Genomic DNA, 22,354 nt, shown 5'->3' with positions numbered 1-22,354 from the left:
CTATCTCTCTCTCTGTCTTCTCTCTCTCTGTTGTCTCTCTCTCTCTCTGTCTCTCTCTCTCTCTCTCTCTCTCTGTCTCTCTCTCTCTCTCTCTCTCTCTCTCTCTCTCTCTCTGTGTTTTTTGTAGTTTTTCATTCTTTCTCTTTACTTTTTTGTCTTTTTAACTGTTGTTGTACAGTCTGGTCTTCATACAGGGGGGGTCGGGGGTGTTTTACGGGGTTTGTGTGCGCTTTTGTGTCCGACCGGCGTTCGCTGGTCGGCGTCCAGGTGCAGGTGGAGGTGCAGGTGCAGGTGGAGGTGGAGGTGCAGGTGCAGGTGGAGGTGCAGGTGCAGGTGGAGGTGCAGGTGGAGGTGCAGGTGCAGGTGGAGGTGCAGGTGGAGGTATGCTCCTCACCGAGCTGACGCGGAAGCACGGCCTGAAAGTGTCCGCTGCCTCCCGGTTCTCGATGAATGAGTGTGTGGTCGCTGTGGCCGCTGTGGTCGGTCCACACAGTATTAAATCAGCTGCGAGGATGAACGGCTCCGTCGTTCTTTTCCTCGACAGCGTTGATAAAGTTCAGGGCCTGGTTGAAAGTGGTGTTGTGATCGGTGACTCCTTTGTTTCTGTGTCTCCTCTCACTCAGCCCTCTAAGAAAGTGACTCTGTCTAATGTTCCACCGTTTATCAGTGACGAGCTGCTGTGCAGAGAGTTGTCCCGACACGGGAAGATAGTGTCTCCTTTACGGAGGTTACCGTCAGGATGTACTCAGCCAGAGCTGCGTCACGTCATCTCCCACAGACGTCAGGTCTACATGGTTCTGAACAATAAGGATGAAGACCTGAACCTGGTGCTGAAGCTGAGGGTTGATGACTTTGATTATGTTCTGTTTGTGACGTCTGAGACCATGAAGTGTTTTGGCTGTGGGAGGGGAGGACATCTCATCAGAGCCTGTCCTGAGAAGGCCGCAGACAGGTCTGATGGTGTCCATGATGGGGTGGAGCAGCCAGCAGGGGGCAAAGGAGGGGAAGAGGTGAATGAGCAGGAGCAAGGTGGAGGTGCAGGACGGCAGAATGAGTCTGAGGCAGGTGCCCTGGGGGGTGACCAGGCTGAGGTGGTGGTGACTGATGCTGCTGATCGCACGTCAGCTGTAGAGACAGTGAGTACAAGAGAGGTGGTGCCGTGTGCTGAGGAGCTGAGGACTGACCAGGAAGCAGTGATGGACAAAGGAGACAGTTGTCCGACAGTAACAGGGGGAAAAAGGAAGAGTAAAACTACTGTGGGCAGCTCCCAGGACCAGTCTGGGGCTGTGAAAAAGGTCAGGGGTAGAGGCCTGAGGAGCCTGAAGGCAGCCGAGTCGGACTGTAGGGGGGTCGACTGACTCCCCTGGCACTGACGCTGAGATGTCCGGTTCTAATTCCTCCCAGTCTCAGAGACTGGGGGGTGTTAGAGCGTACAGTGTCGAGAGAGTTAAACTGTTCCTGCTGCGAACTAAGAACTTAAAAGGGGTGAAAGTTGAGGATTATTTTTCTGATAAAGAACTGTTTTTGACCTCAGTCCGTGGTCAGATGAGGAGCAGAGGTAAAGGGGGCTACACAGACCAGGAGGTTTACAGACTTTACAGAAAATAGTGTTCAAGCTGAGCCAGGAACCTGAGGATGATGGAGGGTTGTTCTAAGTGCTCACTCCCTGCCCTGGTTTTCCTGCTGTTGTTCTGTGGTTGTTTTCTCTTCTCTCTCCCCATGACTTCTTTCAAAATTGGCACCTTGAATCTGAACGGGGCCAGAGACCTGAAGAAGAGAATGGTTTTATATAAACTAATGAAACTGAATCACATTGACGTGATGCTAATACAGGAAACACACAGTGACAGCAGTAATGAGGTTGACTGGCACAGGGAGTGGCCTGGACAGGTGGTACTGAGCCATGGCGGCAGCAGCAGTGGGGGTGTAGGTATCCTGTTTTCTGGATCCTGCCCTCCAGGTCTCCTTCACTACATCTGAAGTGGTTCCTGGCAGACTGCTGGTGGTACAGGCAGTGTTTGAACGTACCAAGGTGCTCTTGGTCAACGTTTATGCTCCTAATACAGGAGCAGAGAGACTCCTGCTCCTCAATGAAGTGAACTCTGTTCTGATTCACTGTAACTGTGAAGACTATTTGTTCTTAGGTGGTGATTTTAACTGTACTGAGAACGACCGTCTAGACAGGAACCACATCGATCCTCATCCTGCATCTGGGCGTGTTTTACAACAGGTCACTGAAGCTCATGAGCTGGTCGATGTCTGGAGGAGCCTCCACGGCTCTGACAGACAGTACACATGGTCCCACGTGAGAGATGGCTCGATCTCCTTAGCGAGACTGGACCGTTTTTGTTCCTTTAAGCACCAGATGAGTTCTTTCAGGTCCTGTTCGATCACACCTGTTGGTTTTACTGATCACTCCATGGTTTTGTGTCATGTTTTTATTAATAACATTAAGCACAGGAGCGCATACTGGATTTTTAATAATTCACTGTTGCTTGATGAGTGTTTTATAGATGGTTTTAGGTTCTTTTGGAAGACTTTTACAACCCAGAAATCTGATTTTATGAATCTTAGACAGTGGTGGGACTGTGGCAAAGTCCAGATCAAGCAATTCTGGCAACAGTACACTCTCAATGTCACTAGGGACGTTACCAGGTCGATTGAAGCTCTAGAGAGTGACAGGACACCTTGACGTCCTCAAATCCAAAAAGGCTCTTCTTGCCAGCCTACTGGGCACCAGAACACAGGGGGCACTGGTCCGGTGCAGATTCCAGGCTGTTGCAGAGATGGATACTCCCTCCCGCTTTTTCTTCAGTCTGGAGAAGAGGAATGGCCAGAGCCGGTACATCCACAGCCTGCGCTCCTCTGTAGGGGCTGTGCTGACGGAGCCTGGTCACATCAGGGGGAGGGCTGTGGAGTTCTACGGAGACCTGTACAGCAGTGAGTACACTGAGGACTTGGCGTGCTACGAGACTTTCTGTGGTGGTCTTCCCAAGGCCTCTGAGGAGGTTAACATGACGCTCGGCGAACCTCTGTCCTTGCAGCTGTCTGTGGCCTTGCAGAGTATGAAGGGAGGGCGGGCTCCTGGGCTCGATGGTCTCTCGGTTGAGTTCTTCAAGGCTTTTTGGCCTGAACTGGTTGGGACTGGTCCCGTCTAGACTGTCTGCTGATGAACAACAGATGCTGCAGGATTACTGCAGTGGTGTGGAGAGTCCGGATGAGCGAGATCCTTTTCCTGAACTTGGTTTTACTTTGGACTTTAGAGACTCGACCAGGTGCTTTGACCTCTACACCATCACGGGGAAGACTCTGTACGCCTGCTGCGTCGTGGAGTTGAATAGAGTCCAGCTGGGGGTCAGGGCTGACACGGTGTGGAGGAGGAGGTTGTCCCACGCTGTTGGTCTGGACCCGACATGGAGGGTCCTCTACAGGCCCCCCCTGAACAAGAGAACTGGAGATCTTCGGTGGAGGATCTTACACGGGGCGATCGCTGTGAACTCATTCACCAGCAGGATCAATCCGGAGGTTTCCTGCGCCTGTGTGCACTGTGGTCTACCGAAGACTGTTTTCCACTGTTTCAGGGACTGTGACCGGCTGTGTGAGCTTTTTGGGTTGTTGACTGTGCTTTTTGAAGGTTTTAGTGAAACTTGGACCACGACTGTTTTTATCTTTGGGGCTGGGTACCGCAGAGCAGACGCCACCAAGTGGCAAACTTACTATTTACAAGACCAGGAAGGCCGAGGGTCAGGAGGTCACCTCTGTGTTCCGGGCTTTGGTTCGGGCCCGATTGTGGCTGGATTTTAAGTTCTATAAGTTCATGAACAATCTGCCGGGTTTTGTTCAGCAGTGGTTCTATGACGGTGTGGTGTCCTCTGCTCTGTGGTGGAGGACGACCTTGTGTTTACCACTGTTCTTTAGGGATTAGTTTATTTTCACCAGAGGCTGAACCCTCTATTTACTGATGTGTTTATTTATCTGTGTCCTTAATTATTCTGTTGTTTAATGTTGTGTTTATGATGTTTTGGTCTCTGACACGTTTTTGTTTGTTGGTTTATTTACTCTGAATTTTTTGTAATAAAGGCTTTTGTAAATTCAATTCTCTCTAATCATTTTGAGTCATTTCGTTCATTTTACAGGGGGTTGCGGTGTAAACCCTCTATTGGGCGAATGAACGAGAGACTGATCCGCGAACGAGTTACTGCTGCTGCAGCCTTTCCTGTGATGGCTGGTGGAGTTTTCACGAGTGAAGTAAAACTTATTTGGATAATTAGTGAGCCTTTTAAAGCAATAAGTAACAAGTTCCCAAAAATATTTACATGGTGCATTTATTGTGTCCAAAGCGCGACATTATTATTATTATTATTATTATTGATGTTATTGTTGTTGTTATTAATAATGTTACATTTTATTATTTTATGGAAGAGAATAACACAATTAACATGTTTATAATTTTCAAAAGTAAATACCGACAAACATAATTTACATTATATACACAAAATCACTACACACATCTACAAGAATCAAAAACCACTAATTAATTATGATCTCATTAATAAATAATGATTGTCGGCCGTCAGGTGACAAATAAATAACGTCAGATATCAGACATCATTCATTTCCTTGTTTCTCAGTCCACAGCCCAGTAGCTGAGCTATAAATGAACGATCTCTCTTCACTAAAGGAATAGAGTGGGGTGAATGTGAGGTGGACACATTCATTAAGAGAAACTACCTTTACCTTTATTTCCATTGTTTAAATGTTACTTGGGACAGTCTCTGCATATTGAATGCTCAGAATTTATTTTACTGTTGATGTTTTGTAGATAATTATACAAATATAGCATCACATTTATGGAAATTTAATAACAATATCAAAAAGTAATTCCATAGAATTATGGGCATAGATGCCCATCAGTATTTACTTGTAATTTTTAACTATATTCTCAAAGACGACATTCTGTGGTGTTTAAATTTTGCACTTTGATATGAACGCTCTTGTGAAAGTGAAATAAGAAGAAGGGGTGAATTTCAGAAGCCAAATATCTAAATGTAATATGTAATAATAATGTTGACAGCAGTTGTGAAAAGTAGCTGCGCACATCTATTTCAGTTTTATGCTTTAACGCAATTCACTTTTACACAGAGTAAAATACGCAGTTAAAAATATTACAAGCGCCTATAAATTGTTGTTAGCCCAGTATTTGAGTCAATGCTATCTTTGCATCATTAGTTAGTTTGAGCAATGACATGCAAGCAGAGAAACAAGGTGGTGGTGTCTGTTTTTTCCTTTTTAACCGTTTCCAACACTATGAAACGATCATTAGTTTTTGCATGAAGGAATCTTGCATGAAGGAATATCTTGTTACTCTATCGTATTGTTCAAATATATATGAATAGAAAATAAAAATGTTATTCAAAATCAAATTAAACTGCTGTGCCTCATTCCAGATATTAAGTTATCAACATAAAAAAACTCTCATGTTTGAATTTGTTCGTAGAATGAATGTTGAAGAACTGATAATGTTTATATTATTTTACCACCTGTCCTGGGTGTACACTGCCTCTCATCCAGTGACAGCTGAGAATGCAGTGAGGATAACAGATGGATAGAAGATGTTTCATTTCTTATCCAAAAGGCGTCTTCAGTTCTTACTGTCTGGCTTTAAAATCCCCGGTTTCTGATAGTTAGCTCTAACACCTTTTAAGGCTGCTGAGATAACATGCAGCTCATTGTTTTATTCATGTTACATTTTTTGGCACACACTCCGTTCATTACAAGGATGTAATTATAAGTTACATCTTCAGAATTTCAGCTATGTAGATACAACAGTATTGTAAATGTGAGTATCCTCAAAGGGTTCTTAAGAAAACACAATTCATCAGAACAGAGAGCAGTCACCATGAAGAGTTGTTTCTCAGTGTGTTTGTTTGTTGTAAAAAATGATAAGTTTTTGTGCTACTGTAAGTGCTGTTTCATTCTAATGCATTGTTCCATGTCATGCCAGTGAAAGATAAATGTTTGGCACGGCAACCAGTTCCTTGAAATTCAAGTAAAGTTAATTCAGGTTTTCCATTAGTGTGAAGCTTGTTTGTTTATCTCAGTACTAAAGAAAATAAAAAATTTTAGTTGTAGTAACTATCAGTGTGATGGTTAAATGTGCAGCGTTTTCATCTGCAAAATAATTATGAAGAGAATAAAAAAGCAAACAGTATAATGGAACATACATCAGTATTGTCCTTATGTGTGGTAGTTGGGTCAAAGTCAGTGACTGTGTTTGCATGAGAACCATAAGCAAATCAGTGTTAATCATCAAATTCTTGTGACTTAACTGGTCCTGTAGTGATGACATTGCAGCAGTTCTCCCTCTCTAATCTACCTCGACATGCTGGCCATCCATTTGAGTACAGTAATTGAATATATGTATACATTGGAAAGAAAAAGTATGTGTAAAATGCAATATTGTGGTTTTCTGCATTCATTTGTCATAAAATATGATCTGATCTTCATCTAAGTCAAGAGTATTAACAAATGTAATGTACCATAAAATCTTCATAGAGCTAGTGGAAAAAGTATGTGAACCTTTGAAATCAATAACTGGCTGACTCCCAACAAACTTCAGGCTGCAGCTAAGTTCTTTTTAGTAAGCAGCAGCTTCTTTCATGGCATCCTGCCATAGACACCCTGCTGGTTCAATGTTTTACCTACTGTAGACTCATGAAAATAGATGTTAGCCAGTTCCAATGATGCCTTCAAATCTTTGGCTGTCGCTATGGGTTGTTTCTTTACCTCATTGATAAGTGTTTGTTGTGCTCTTGGGGTCATTCTGACTGGCCGCCCACTTCTTGGTAGAGTAGCCACAGTCCCAAAGTGTCTGCATTTGTAGACTGTTTGCCAACTGTAGACTGGTGAAAGTCCGTGACATTACTTTTTAACTCCTTCCAGCTTTTAGTAAATCAACAATTTGTGATCGTAGAAGCTCTGAAAGATTGTTTTGGTGAGTCATGGCTCACATAAGCATATTCTTCGAATCAAAAAGTTAGTGGTTTTTGTCAGTCCAGGTCAAATTGATGCAGAAAAACCATACAATTCTAAAAGGTTCACATACTTTTTCTTGCCACTGCATATGTCATGTTGCATAGCTGATAGATTTGCGTCACTTGAAGAATATTAATATCATTCAGGGTGTATCATTTGTGTCGTGATCTTATTGTGTATTATTCATTTACCAGTAACACAACATTCCAGAAGTCAATCCCTGACGTTTCAAAGTTTTCATGTGTCACTTTATTACACACCTCTACAGGATATAAATACATAGGTACAGTACGCTGGTGAGTGTGGTATCATTGGCCAGTCAAGATAGTCTACAGTCCTTATCTTATCTGTACATCGAGATGAAGCTGATCCTTTCTCTGACTCTCATCTGGATGCTCTTCAGCACAGGTACCTGTAATTATTTATTTAACAGCTTCCACAGATATTAGAGAAACTAATTCTAATAGTTTAGTAAATGTTAACATTTCATTTGAGAAATTTAATCTTAAAACAACAACACCATACTGGTTGATTTAATAACTTAGAAGTTCAAAGTAATTTAAGTAATGTAATTTAATTTTAATTTAAGATTCTTCTGTTCCCCAGAATCGAAATTCATGTTACACTCTGAAACAATATAAAAAAGGTTCAGTGAACATTCATATTGTTTTTAAACTGTTAAATCCATGTTTGAAATGAAGAACAATTCTGAGTCACTCAGGTGTGTCTGTCATCCATGAAATTCTTTTGAAGGTGCTCAGATTTACAATCATAATCCCTCCCCATCGCTCAAAGTGCACCACACACAGCTTCTAACAGCTGGTGTGTTATGTTTTACAGATTAACATGATCCATCCACTGACTTAACATTTATTTAAGATTTAATGTGAAAATAATTGTTTTTGTTTTTTCTCTCAAAAGCAGCTGGAGCACTCCAGTGTGAAACTTGTCAAGATACGAAGTGTTCGAACTCATTTGTACAAAACTGTAGTTCAGAGTCAGCGTGTGTGTCAGCTGCTGTTCAAGGTACAGTACTGCTTCTCATTGAAACACAGTACAGATACTCAGTTATGTGTGCTTTCCCTCACCCTTAAACTGAATTTGGACTCTTTAGGCAGTGGATTTGGAGGTACAGTGCAACAACTCTACAAGACATGTGCTCCATTCGTGGTGTGTCCATTTCTAGGCTCTCAGACATATTCTGTCAGCACGACTGGTTTGAGCGCTTCTGCATCTGCTCAGTGCTGCAACACAGACAAGTGCAACTCAGCGACTCTAAACTGTAAGTACAGAAGGAAAAGTGCTTTTAAGCTAAAGAAAGACAAGACAGAGAAGAACACTGGCATCATTTCACAGTTTGACTAGAGTCCTGTTTTCTCTCTGTGACATATAAATGTTCCAATTCATAAATCAGGGGACTTTTGTTTTCTGAGGTTCATAATCTCTCACAATTGTTTGGAAGCAACATTGCAATAAATGCAGCTTTTAACTGCTGGTGTGTTGTATTTCACAGACTAATATGTTCCATTCATTTACTAAGTTACCCCCCTCCACCCACTCAGGCTGGATGAGCACAGCGCTTATGAAATAAATTGTGTTATTTTCTGTTTCAGTCACTTCTGCTCAGTCAGTGAACAATCTTCAGTGTTACTCCTGTGATGCCACCAACTCCAACTGCTCCATTCGAATACAGTGTAAAGGAGTGGAGGACCGCTGCTTCAGAGCGAATGGTGAGTCTTTGGGATACATGAGAAACAAACAACCGTGTCTCCAAATGTGTTTTACTTTCAAATTAAATTCCTCATGTAAGATCTGGACAACTTTAATATTGGCACAAAGAAATTTCACCAGTACGTCTATTAGTCTGCTTCTTGTAAACAAATAATACATTAGAGTTGAATATTGTACCTTTGATCAGTCAGTTTGATTTTATAATATATGTATTTGTGATACATTTGTCCATTATAACACTGTTATTTATATTTTTACGTGAATGATCTTAATATATAAAATTAAATGAATTTATTAAATGTAGTTTGGATAGTAAAACTGATTTTTTTCCTACAGTGACTGTTCAATCCAACACTTCCCTGACTATGGGCTGTGTATCTTCAAACCTCTGTTCCCTTGCTTCCAACTTCAACCTACCTATAGTGCAGAGGATATCTAACCTCACCTTAAGAAAAAGATCATGAAATAAAATGATTCAATGATGAAATGATCTTCAATTTTTGCATGAAGGAAATTATTGTCTCTTTTCACAATAACAATAAAATCAGGTTGACAAGTACTGAGTGGTTGTTTTATTTCTACTATGTACAAGTCTTCAGCTGCAAAAGCTACATTGCTCTTCTTAAGTCTGGTGGTTTTGTCCAGTCATACTGCAAGCTCCTGCCTCAGTGTGTACAGGGTATAATATACTCCAATTCCCTTTTTTAAAGGTCATTATTCAAAGGGTTCACATAGTTTTTCCACTCACACTGTGAGGATTTATGGTTGATCTCTATAAAAACATGACAGATTTGTGTTATTACATTAAGCACATTATATTTGATAATTCTCTTGACTTAGATGAAGATCAGATCACATTTTATGACAAACATACACACATACTACTACATACATAGTTTTTCTTGCCACTGTATATGTTATTTTTTCACAGCTGATCACAGCTCAGGGTGTCATTTGTGTAATGATTGTATTATTCATTTACCAGTAACACAACATTCCAGAAGGCACCTTTGTCATTCCCTGAGGTTTCTTTTATAGTACATATGTAAGATAAATATAGTATCATCATTCATTCATTTTTGAAGCAGCATGTCTGTCTATATATCATAACTGATATTAAGAAAAAAACACATTATTTTCATAAGAATCCTCATCGAACAGAAGTGAAATGAAATACATACATCAAAAAATGACTCACTTCTGAGTTAGAGTATTAATATTATACTCGGTATATGACAGATACTGTGGATTTACAGCAGCCTCTAATAGTTTTTTTGTCTCTCTCTGTCTCTCTTTCACCTGGTTCCACTTCCTGCTGTGCCCATATATGGACTGACTCTCTCCTTACCTGATCCTCTCCACTCTTCCATTGCCTCTGCACTGATTACTGATCAGTTCCACCTGTGTTCACCCTCTGCAGTATTGGCTCCCCTCAGCCCTCAGTTTCCTGTCAGGTTGTCAGTTGTGATTGCTACTCTCCAGCCATTTTCCTGCCCTGCGTCTTTGCCCTCACCCTCTAGTGATTTCTTCCAACCCTGTGTCTCAGACCATTCCTCCCTCACTCAGCCCTTGGACTAAAGACTTTGTTCCTCAGTCAGTGTGATTTTCTGCCTGTGTCTGCCTGGAATACTCCACCATAAACTTACCCAGCTCACCGTACCTGCTCCCACGTGTCAGTGGATCAGGAGCTTCCTGACTGACAGGAGGCAGCAGGTGCGGCTGGACAGCATCACATCTGGCACCAGCACCATCAGCACCGGCGCACCACAGGGGTGTGTCCTCTCTCCACTGCTCTTCTCCCTGTACACTAATGACTGTACCTCAAGGAACCTGTCTGTGAAACTCATGAAGTATGCAGACGACATGACTGTTATTGGACTTATCCGGGACGGTGATGAGTCTGCATACAGGCAGGAGGTGGAGCAGCTGGTCAGGTGGTCAGAACCACCTGGAGCTCAACACGCTCAAGACTGTGGAGTGTGTTGAGGATACTGTGGTATTCACATTACCACAGTATCTACCGTGGACTCATTCAGGTTATTAGGATCCACAATCTCTCAGGACATGAAGTGGTCCCCCCACATAGACACAGTCTGCAAAAAGTCTCACCAGAGGCTGAACTTCCTGAGACAGCTCAGGAAGTTCAATCTGCCCCAGGAGCTGCTGACCATGATCTGTACCGCCATCATCCAGTCTGTCCTCTGCACCTCCATCACTGTGTGGTTTAGTTCAGCCACCAAGCAGGACAGGCACAGACTCCAGCGGGTGATCCGGTCAGCAGAGAAGATCATTGGGACTGAGCTTCCTTCCATCCAACACCTGTACCGGTCCAGACTCAGAAAACGGGCTGTCAGTATCACTGCTGACCCCACACACCCTGCACACAAACTGTTCAAGCTCCTCCCCTCCGGCAGATGCCACAGAGCTATAGCCACCAGAACCACCAGACACAGAGTCAGCTTCTTCCCCCAAGCTGTGTCTGAGCTAAAGTCTCCAGCCACATAAAGCAAAGACTCAGTGCAATAACCCCATGTGACATAGTGAACTGTGTATTATGTAAATAATTTCAACTAAGTATGTAATTAATGTTTCATGCAACCAGAGGGCACAAAAGACAGAGTCAGACCACATCCAATTCCTTGTTTGTCCTGTGCAAACCTGCCAATAAAGCAGATTCTGATTCTGATTCTGATTATAATTATAATTTGGTCCTTTAAGACTCTGTTCCCCAACACAAGAACTGTGAGCGGAATAATGAGCAAGGTCATTACAACAGAACGTAGGCTGAGTGTTAAGTTTAGTACATGTCAAAATAAAACAATCAAATGGCTGTTGTGAGAGATATTATCTAACATTTTACTTTCACTTCAGTCTCCCTTACACAATAAACAGGTTATATCAGGAAAGACAAATTCTTGACCTGACCTGACTCTTCAGCTTTTATAAACAGCACATTTGTCTTTGGGTTGCACTGATATTGTAGTCTGTCTAACGAACCTGGTCTAAGAACCATCATTTCCCCTGTTTCACAGCGAGCTCATGACAAAGGAAAAATGCTTTAACACATTGAATCTCTGAATTACTCAGTTAATCTACGGTGACGGTGTAAGAATTCCTGAAAAGAACTTTGAAACAATTCTTTAAACCCTTCTTGTCAGAGGCTTAAAGACATAATGGCTCTGTGAAAACCATGTAAGTGGGATTTAAGAATACACTTCTTCTTAAGCACATGTTGTGATTGAGTCTCGTGCTGCTCTTTGTTTTCTTAGTGTGTTCAGTACTCAGTGTGTTCTCCTTTCTACAGGGTTTTTTTTTTTTTGTTTCCTTTTCCAGATTATAGCCTGTAGTTTCCTTCATTCAGTCTCTTTGTTTATTATTCTGCCAGCATTGACAGACTGTGCTGTGTATATTTCTGCGTGACCTTGTTAATAAATTAGTTGAATTGCATTCTGTCCACCTTGTCTCTGCAACTGGGTCCTCGAGTTAGCATGTTACAAGTGTCCTGTTTTCTACAGGGAGAGTTGAATGATGCGTCTACAGAGTACAAAAGAGCCAGTATCACTTTAGAAAAGTGGAGTATTTCAACATGCGCATGAAAACACTGGCATCTTCTGACATGTTTTAACTTTCGTTTAAACAACCTGAACTATGTGAATGCATTCTAGGAACGCATGGGGGGAATTTCTTTAAGTTTGCACAAATGTCCACTTGTATACATGGATTAACTAAATAGACTGAGGCAGTTAAGGTCACCATGACCTCCCACCCTGTCCTTTCTTCCCATTCTTGTGAATGTGATATGAAAGGAATACTGAGAGGGAAGTGGTTTAGACTTGGCACAAGCGTCCACATGAACTCAAGGGTGAACTGATTCAATTTTGGTGATCAAGGGTCATGGTCACTGTGACCTCATATGAGTATGTCCCATTTTTGTCACCACTATGTCAGAAACACTTAATGTGTAATGGCTCTAGATCAGGGGTGTCCAATCCCGGTCCTCGAGGGCCACTATCCTGCCAGTTTCCCTACTATCTCTGCCCTACCCACTGCTGATTACCTAAATCACATGTGTTCAGCCAATGAGAGGCTGGAAGTGCAGGGCTGGTTGCAAAACAGGCAGGACAGTGGCCTTCAAGGACCAGGATTGGACACCTCTGCCTTAGATCCTCTTCTCATCCAGTTTAAAAATGAGGCAGTTTTATTTGTAATTATATTTATCATTGTCAAACACAGTCCTTAAAAAATCCTTGTCAGCTTGTCTGAAAACCAGGCCAGGTTTTTGTTTTGTCCTGGGACACTGTTTCGTCTTTTTTTCTAGAACAGGACGCTGCCTTGTTGAAGGCCCACTTGTGGTTCTTGACTATTATATTCTTTCACAGCCCACTTTCTGTTGTTTTACCTAATGAGCCTATTTAGGACAGGGGTAAAGTGAAACCGACCTTCACCAACACTGTGGTTGTTTCCAAAATTAGCTACTATATATTTTGTAGTGATCTGTTTACGGAAAGAAACAGAAGAAACAGCAAAACCTGTTTCGCTGTTGATGTCAGGACTTGAAATAAAGTGAACCACATGTAGATGGTATGAGAGATCCAGTGAAATGCAGATCAGTTTTCAAATGCTGAAAATTTTGGTTGAAACTTTATAATGCAGCACTGCTGATAGGTTAAAGACTGAAAACTGAATTGCCTGTTGTTGTTGTTGTTGTTAATAATTAGCTGCTTTATTGATCCCCTTGGGAAAATTGTGGTTGGACAGCTGCCAGTAAGTACATAGTGGCTACAGGGTTTCAGTATCTATCTGTCCAAGAATACCTCAATAAGTAACCAGGTGGAAGCAGGAATTCAACCACTCACCCTGAGGTTTGTAGACAACTGCTCTACTACCTGGACTACCTGAGCAAGTTGAGCAAGTTGGGGCATACATATCTTCTGCAAATGAGTTTCTTAATCAGCTTCTTACATTTTTGAAGCATTTGAAGGCAGCAGGAAACATGTTAATTAATCTGCAGTCACGTGCTACACAGTGCCAGAACGTGCAACCATATCCTCCTAACTTTTAAATCATGAGCAATGACAGAAACCTGGTCCATAATAATTGCACTCTGCACGTCACACATCAGACTGGTTCTCCCTGTTTTATGGTAGACAGAGCTGGAGCCTATCTGTTTTGTGAGTCCTGACCAGTCTGTCCTATTTCCTTTACCATTTTATCAAAGGTTCATGTTTATTCTTCACATTCTTTTAAATTCAAATATGACAAGGTGTTAGAACAGGAGAAATGTCATAATAATCAGCAAAACATTCCTCCCTTCTTCTCTCTTTTGCTCTTATGTTCGCTCAGTTTAAACTACTGATCATGTTATCTGTAACCTAACTGATCCAGAAATGTAAGGGGTGCTTTTTTATTATGCTTTATAGTTTTATGTGGGTTATATGTTGATTTATTTGTTACTGTCTTCATCTGTGTAGTTATGAGTGAGACATTTGTTTTGTGGTACTGACTGATCAAGTTGTTTGGTCCTGTAGGTGTGAAGCAAAGGTGAACACTGTGTCTGAGACACGGACGCATTACTGAATAAAAAGGTGCCAATGTGCTATGGCACATTGATTCATACAAAAAGCTGACGCTGTCCATTGCTCGGTTGAGTGACTGGACTGAATGCCTGATGACAGGCACAGAAAATCTTGTAAAACTTGTAGAAGTCCTCTCAAGCGCACAGTGATATAATAAAATGATCAGATTACTTTTGTACAGTATCACTAGTTAATCTACATAAGGCATTTCGCCGACACCATGCGTTAAAACTGATTTGAGTTTGATTCATTCTTAACATTGTCACTTTAATCTCAACATGGCCCAACATCAGTGAGTAAATTTAAAGTTTGAAGCCTGCAACACAGTCAAAAAAAGGTTGAGACAGATTAGACAAAGGTTTAGAAAATATTCAATATTAGTAGGTTAACTGGTAACATGTGAGGGCGTCATTAGTGGGTATAAACGGAGCATCGATCAAAGGCTCAGTCTTTGCAGAGATGGATCATGACACTTACGTCAAACTTTATGAGTGATTTCATTTAATCTCTCAAATGTTCATCAGTGCTAGTGTTATTAAAAGTAAAATTCAGATCAGTATTTACTCTTTGACTCTCCCCACTCCCTGAAACACAGACTGGGAGTGATGAGACTCTACATCACCCATCAAAGAATGTTCCTACTAGAACAGAGGGAAAGCATAAGAACAGAAAGAAGCACTCAAAAACCTTTGGTTATCTTAACTGGGCTTTTATCAAATCCAGCAAAGGTAACTGATGCAGTGGGGCTGTAATAGGAAAAAATATGGTTTTTAATAATAAATAAAAATAGTGATAAAAAAATAGTGAGTTTCATTGTGTTATTTTGTGTTATACTGTCAAAATGTCAGTTTTCTTTTTTAGCAATGCTATAATAACCTAATATATTTATTTCTTAGTTTTCCATTAGAACAACTAGAAACAAAAAAGGTAAAGACTTGGCAGATCCAGATAAAGCCACCACATGCACACACACATATCTATCTATAGAGAGAGAGAATTATATAAAAAACCATAAGAAGACGGAGAGGAGGCAGAACAACTACAGGAGAGTTACTGACATGCATTGGCAGCGTTAAAATCTTTTGATGGGAGGAAAGTAGAGGAGCTCAGTGTATCAGTAGAGTTCCCCCACCAGACTAATCTATATCAGCAGAACTAAGAGATGGTCCAGAGTCACCTGATCCATCTCTAACTATAAGATTTATAAAAAAGTAAAGTTTTAAGTCTAGTCTTAAATGTGGAGAGGGTGTCTGCCTCCAGAACCTGAACTGGGAGCTGGTTCCACAGGAGAAGGGGCCCTGCCTCCTATTCTACATTTGGAAACTCAAGGAACCACAAGTAAACCTGCAGTCTGAGAACGGAGAGTTCTGCTTGGAAAATATGGAACTATGAGTTCTTTAAGATAAGATGGAGCCTGATTATTAAGTGATTTATGAGTGAGGAGAAGAATTTTAAATTCAATTCTGGATTTTACAGGGAGCCAATGGAGAGAAGCTAACGTAAGAGAAATATGAGTTTAAAAAAGAACAACCGGCACTGTCTGCACTTTAATTTTTAAATAGAAACATTTACATTTAGTCATTTGGCAAATGTTTTTATCCAAAGCAACTTACAAGTGAGGAAAAAGGCAAACAAAACAAAATCTAAGTCAACATCTGCTCTTTATTAAAACCTGCATCTGTATTTTTACTGTTCTCAGTGTGCCACTCGTTGTCACGTAGAACTAAAGATCTATGATCCAGATGATGGATTATAATTGCAAATCATGTCTTCAAAGATTTACTTATATTGATGTTTAATAAATGCAAATACTTTTATGTGTTATCCAACTGTATTTTTGGAACATCTACTTACGAATCAAAAGTGAAAGCACTCATGAAATGCTGTGTTTCAATGTGTAATATTATTTTAAAATACAGACAGATTTTTACTGGATTATTTACATATCTATTATTGTTGTTGGACATACAAATAGGTGAGAAAGATGCCACACGTACCAGTTGACTGTCTGACAAAGATCCTCTGGTTCCACAACATTCCCCATGATGCTAAACAAAGAAGCTGTGTAGATAAAGGTAAATGATGGCAGTGTATAAAAATAAACACTAAAATTGACTGAAAAAGATTTAGCTCTAGACTGCTAAATATATGGTACATAATTTTAGAAGCTAATTTTTAAGGTTAAATCCCTAAATCCTCTCCTCATCTATATATAAACATTTAAAGAAATGTTTGCAGAAAGGGCAGACTGTGCACTTTATTTTCCACCATTTCAAAAACAATTATCTTTTGTAGTGATCTCTCAAGGCAACAGGAAATGAAAATGAGAAATGATCACAGCAAAACCTGTTTCGATAGTCACTGAGACAACTGTTTATTATGTAAAGTCACACTTGAAAAACAAAGAAATGTGACTAAATAATAAAAACTGAAAACAAAACAAAACAGATATCATATCATAGTAATTATAACACAAGCAAAGGAGAAAATTAGGTGATGTACAGCAAGAACGTCACTGGAAGGAAGTTTGGGTGGATCAATGGAGACAACACAGGACTTTCTTAAGAGGCCAAAGTGTTGAGATCTGAAGTGTTTTCAAAGTATTCCTTTAATTGTTTGAGCAGTGTATAAAATGCATTTTGTAAAACCAGACCCTAGGACAGACATGAGGTCACAGTGACCTTGACCTTTGCCTGTTCATCATTAAATTCAAATCATCAGCAATGACTTCATGAATGTCTTTACAAACAGGCATGTGCTTTTTAAATGTATTTCAGAAAACACTGTAATTTTGTTAGATACAATAAATTTCAAGCAAAATGGCTGCATTTTAGAAAAAAATGGAAAATGATATTTTTAGAAATACTGTACTTTCTTGGATTGACTACAAGTCTAGAGGTTGCTTACATCACAAAAACAAAAAAAAAAAAAAACAAGACAACAACAGTGGTTATATTATTTACTGATTAATACAGTGTACTGAATATAATACTTTCACAGTAATCCTATAACAAGGATGTGCTCTTGGGGCAGCCCCAGAATTAGTGGTCCGGTTCCCGGTTTTTCCTGGCTACGTGTTCCAGACATTGAAACCCTGTAGTAGCGCCAACATGTACTGGCAGCTGCCCAACCACCATTTCCCCAGGGGTATCATTAAAGAATGTCAGCGTCATCTTTAAAATTCCTATAGTTACCACAGGAATACTTTCTCACTCAAAACTAAACTAGTAACTTTTAAGAACAATCTGCTCAGCTTTCCAGTAAATTAAACTTCCATCTTTGCTCATAGACAATTACTGTAGGCATTCAGAAAGCAAACAAAACCTTTTAATACTTGGAATTTCAGGACCAGTTAATTTTCAGTACCATTTTTTCTTATTTTAATTAAGTTATTCAAAATGGCCTCTGCTTCCACCAGTACCTAGAATTACACCATAGTGTGTTTCTTAGTTGTAGACTATTAAAATAAAGTATGTCACACTTTACACAATAAAAGAGACTATTCTTGATAACTATTCCTTCAATTATGACTCTTGAATACATTGGTATGATAAACAGTTTACATTAGAAAATCCTTCTGCCCAACATATTTACTTACAAGGTAAATCCTGCAATTCAAATGAAAGGTTAAATGAACCTCCTCATACAATCCCATCCTTCTGCCTCTTGAACTCCAGTGGTGCCCCAGACCTTCACTGTTATGGAAACAATTGTGATGATAATGGCATCTGTTCAGATGAGAAATCAAACAAACTTAGAAGATGTGGCTGCAGGTGTACAAAAAAACAAAAACAGCTGTTAAGGCACAGATGCAACCTGGGCATTATACGGAGATCATGTTGTGTCAAAAGCGAGTCACAGCCAATTTGTTTGAACATTGATTTGATTAATTGTTTATTAACTTCTGCTACTGTGCTTCCTGCTCGGAAGCTGCCTGTGTCTCCTGGACTGTTGCCAGATGGCTTGCCTAACAGTAAAAGTGGTATTTTAGTTTCACTTGTCCCTGTACATTCCTAGACAAGTCTTCAACCCAGGAGCAGTTCTGCATGATAAAGTTTCAATCGATGGAAATGTTCAGCATTTGAAAACTGATCTCCATCTCACTGGATCTCTCATGTCATCTACATCTATTAATGGTTCACTTTATTTCTAGTCCTCACATCAACACCAAAACTGGTTCTGCTGTTTCTTCTGTTTATTTCCTTGAACAGGTCACTCCAATAGCTATAGTAGCTATAGTAGAAACATCCACAACAGCTTTAATTGAATTTTTTATAAACGTTTGAGTTTTATTTTGTTTCTCTGTCTCCATTTTTTGACTTTCTTGCAGGCATCAAACTTTAAAACAACAGTAATTATGTGTAATACAATAATTCAATAGCACAATATACTGAACATAACACTTCCATAGTAACCCTATATCAATAATGTGGTTACCACAGAAAAGCTAGCAAAAGATACCAAGCCAGCAGTCTTGTAATTTTTGCAGGTTTGTTTTCAGTTGTATTTCTTTCTTCTCTTGGCAGCAGCAAAAACTGTTGTATAAAACAAAGTGTGAAAAATCGAATCAAATCAGGCCTTAATTATTTTTCTCAAAATCACAAACGTGCCTCAAAACTATATTTAGCGCAATCATGTGATCATCACCTTTATCAGCATGTATTAGTTCCATTAGCTACATAAATTACAGAAAAGGAAAATAGCAAGAACAAACTGGTTAGATTTTGGTGATGAAAAGGCAAAGGTCAAGGTGACTGTGACCTCATGTCTGTACTGTTCTCATCAACACTGTATCTCAGATGCACCTGGAGGACCCATGTCTAAACCTCTTAGATTATAAGTCTAGACAGAGAAAATATTTAAACTAGAACTTCATTTGTTGGCAGAAGCAATGTTGTAATTCCAGCTCGTTCCGGTTCTGTGTTTCTGGAATTCAGTTGGGGTGTGGTGCAGTGTGACCGCATGATGATGTTCCAGAGTCACAAGGGAGAAGGTGGAAGAAAGAGAGAAAAGATGAGAACACCCCCTTTTCTACAGTATATAAAGTGTAACAGCACTGAGTGAAGCATCACCAGCCAGGAAACTAAATCCCTCTGCAGTACTTAACGTTGCCTGTTCATCATGATGATGCTGATCTTTTCTCTAGCGGTCACCTGGGCACTCTTCAGCACAGGTAACTCCACTTGTAATCACAGATACACAACCTAATGTGAACCTTTTAATAATGTTATTGTCTGAGAATTATTTAAAGTACCAAACGTTTCATTCGTGATGTGATCTTTATTCCACTAACTGTTTTTCTTTCCTTTGCAGCTTCAGCACTTCAGTGTCAGACGTGCACAAATTCATCAGATCCAGCGTGTTTAAGCACAACACTGGTCACATGTCCCTCAAACTCAGAGTGTTTGACAGCCAACATTCAAGGTAGTGTTTTCTTGATATCACCTGAATTCTCAGTGACATATAAACATATATTCTTTCAAATTACTCGTGCTTAAGTCTACATTAACAGACTGTACTTTGAATCTGTGCCTGCTTCATCTACAGGACAGCAAATCCTTAAAGCATGTGCGCCATCTGCCGTGTGTCCAGCCCCAGGCCGTCAGTCATTTTCATTCAGCACGTCTGGTACAAGCGTTGCCATAAATGCTCAGTGCTGCAACACAGATAACTGTAACACTGACATCGTGGGCTGTAAGTACACCCAGATGAGAACTCTGGCATCCTGCTATGTTTTGACATGTTCTACTTGACATTATTCATTACATTTACGTTCTGTCTGCATAAAATATTCTTTTCTGTTTCAGCCCCTACTCTTCAGTCAGTTAACAATCTTCGGTGTTACTCTTGCGATGTCACCAACCCTAACTGCTCCATTCAGATCCAGTGCAAAGGAGTGGAGGACCGCTGTTTTCGACAGACTTGTGAGTCTTTCATAGAAAGTTTAACAAACAGTGTGTTTGCTGCTGCTGGATATTTCAGATAGATCTGTTACATCAATACAATTTTACTCATCTTAACTTAAGTAAAATACTGTACTGTTTTACACATGTTCTATTGTGAGAAAATATTGAGAAAGAAATTCTTTAGAAATAGCAGAAACTGAAGCATTTCACATGAAATTGTTTTGAAAAATAAAATGGCCTACACTTATTTTTCCTTTGCTAAACATTCTATTGAACGTGTTTATGTTTCAGCTCTAAATGAAACAATTTGAATGATACCTCATAATATGCTTCAATATATTATTATAATAATTTTAACTTCAATTACAAATAATTTAGTTTATTATAGTAAAAACTGATTTTTCATCTACAGTGGTGGTTGGATCCGTCAGCACACTAACTTTGGGCTGTGCATCTGCAAACCTGTGTGGGGCAGTTTCCAACTTAACCAGCATGGCTGTCTTTACGAATGTTTCTACCTTCAGCTGTTGCGGGAACAATCTGTGTAACTCTGCCCCAACAACAACTACAATGTCTGCCAGCATTCTGCTAGGGCTCTTTCTGTTCTTGCTTTATTAGAACATGACAGAAAATGAAGGAAGCGCGTTTCAAGCCACCAGAAAGACTCTGCAATGATCTTTTGACACTAAGATGTGGGTTAACAGCTCACTGCCGTAAAGTAACGGGGCTAGAAAATCCCATTCTAGGTAAAAGGGAAGGAGTCATGGTGAAGCTAAGGTAACCAAGCTTTCTTGCGGTGAAGGTTTTGTACAGTTTGTCAGTCACGGCGTTCCTACAATCAGGGCCAGCAGCAGGTAAAAAGGCACAGAGGTGTCACAGTGCACTCTACTGGTAGAAAAAAATGACTGCATTTTCATTACTGATAAAAATATTACAACAGTGACGAGATAAGAAACACATCAATAAATCAATAATAGATAAATACACACAATAAAATAATTTGTCAAAAGAACAATTGTCTAAGATATATTTAGCTTTTTAATGAGATCAATGCACATTATTCCTCCTAGTGGTGAGTCAGGGTTCCTGTTTTGACCACTTTTTAAATCCACATGTCCAATCCTGTCTGTATTATTAAACATAGCATATTGATAAAGCTGAAGTCTGCAAATTCAATCACATTTGATAATACTGGAAGGGTCACCTTCAGGAAACAAGGTCACAAACAGGAAGGATGAAAATGAAAATGACTGCAGAAATACAATCTGCTGTTTAAATGTACAAATATTCGTGTGAAATGAAGAAGAAACAAGTGGAAATGTAGACTCAGTTACCACTGTTGACAACTCTGAGTAAAGCTGGTGGTAAAGAGAGTTTTCTCCTCATTAAAATGACACAGTGTCTGGGTTTGTATGAAGGAAATTAAATATCTTAACATGTTTCTGTATTTTTCTTTTTGTCTAATGATGCATGAATTAAGAACAACACAAAATAAAGTTCTAAATTAAAAGTGAAATGAAGAGTGCCACTTTTCAATTTGTGACTTAACCTGATAATATTCTATAAATGTTTATTATAACAAAAATGCACATTAACAACCACAATGATCTACACTGTATTTGAGGGTTAGTATTAGAAACAGATGCAGTGTAGCTGCTCGTTCTTTGGTGTATTGTGTCTCACTCCACTAAAAGAAAATAAATAAAGAAAGAATTGCAGTAATATTGAACTATACAACAAGGCCACTGTTACACTCCATTTTTCAGGTTTTTATAATTTTAACTTACTGTCCTCTCAGTTCTGCACCACAGGATTCATGTTGTTTAGTTTTTTTCTCTTAAGTCTCTACATTTGTAGAGTTTGCAGATGCATTCTTTTGTATGTACCTTAGCATGCTAACAAGCTGCACTATAAAAGCATAAAAACAAGATAAAAATTAAATGGAAAGAACCTAAACCAGGATCCACTGGGGGTTTGAAACAACCAATGCAGACATTTTTGCTCTGCCTTCTTCAATATGCAATAGTTGGATGAAACTGCTGAATCCTAACTTTCCACCTTCATGTGTTATAATGTGTTAATGAACCAGGATGTGTGACATGTGGT

The 22,354-nt window shown here is 39.8% G+C and overlaps 2 protein-coding genes across 2 annotated transcripts; both read left to right on the top strand.

The window, feature by feature from the left end:
• Positions 1-7,309: 7,309 nt before the first annotated feature.
• LOC113152491 (phospholipase A2 inhibitor and Ly6/PLAUR domain-containing protein-like) lies at positions 7,310-9,230 on the top strand. Its single transcript, XM_026345749.1, has 5 exons — positions 7,310-7,443; positions 7,957-8,061; positions 8,150-8,317; positions 8,649-8,765; positions 9,103-9,230. The coding sequence occupies exons 1-5, from the start codon at positions 7,395-7,397 to the stop codon at positions 9,228-9,230; spliced, it is 567 nt and encodes a 188-aa protein (XP_026201534.1). The 5' UTR covers positions 7,310-7,394.
• Positions 9,231-19,377: 10,147 nt separating this feature from the next.
• Positions 19,378-21,689, top strand: LOC113152645. Its single transcript, XM_026346011.1, has 5 exons — positions 19,378-19,515; positions 19,656-19,766; positions 19,890-20,036; positions 20,150-20,266; positions 20,661-21,689. Exons 1-5 carry the CDS (start codon positions 19,464-19,466, stop codon positions 20,864-20,866), a joined length of 633 nt encoding a protein of 210 aa, XP_026201796.1. The 5' UTR covers positions 19,378-19,463; the 3' UTR covers positions 20,867-21,689.
• The last annotated feature ends 665 nt before the right edge of the window (positions 21,690-22,354 follow it).

This window comes from Anabas testudineus, chromosome 4 (assembly GCF_900324465.2).
Source record: "Anabas testudineus chromosome 4, fAnaTes1.2, whole genome shotgun sequence".
Taxonomy (NCBI): Eukaryota; Metazoa; Chordata; class Actinopteri; order Anabantiformes; family Anabantidae; genus Anabas; species Anabas testudineus.
This window is presented reverse-complemented; position numbering and strand designations above follow the sequence as displayed.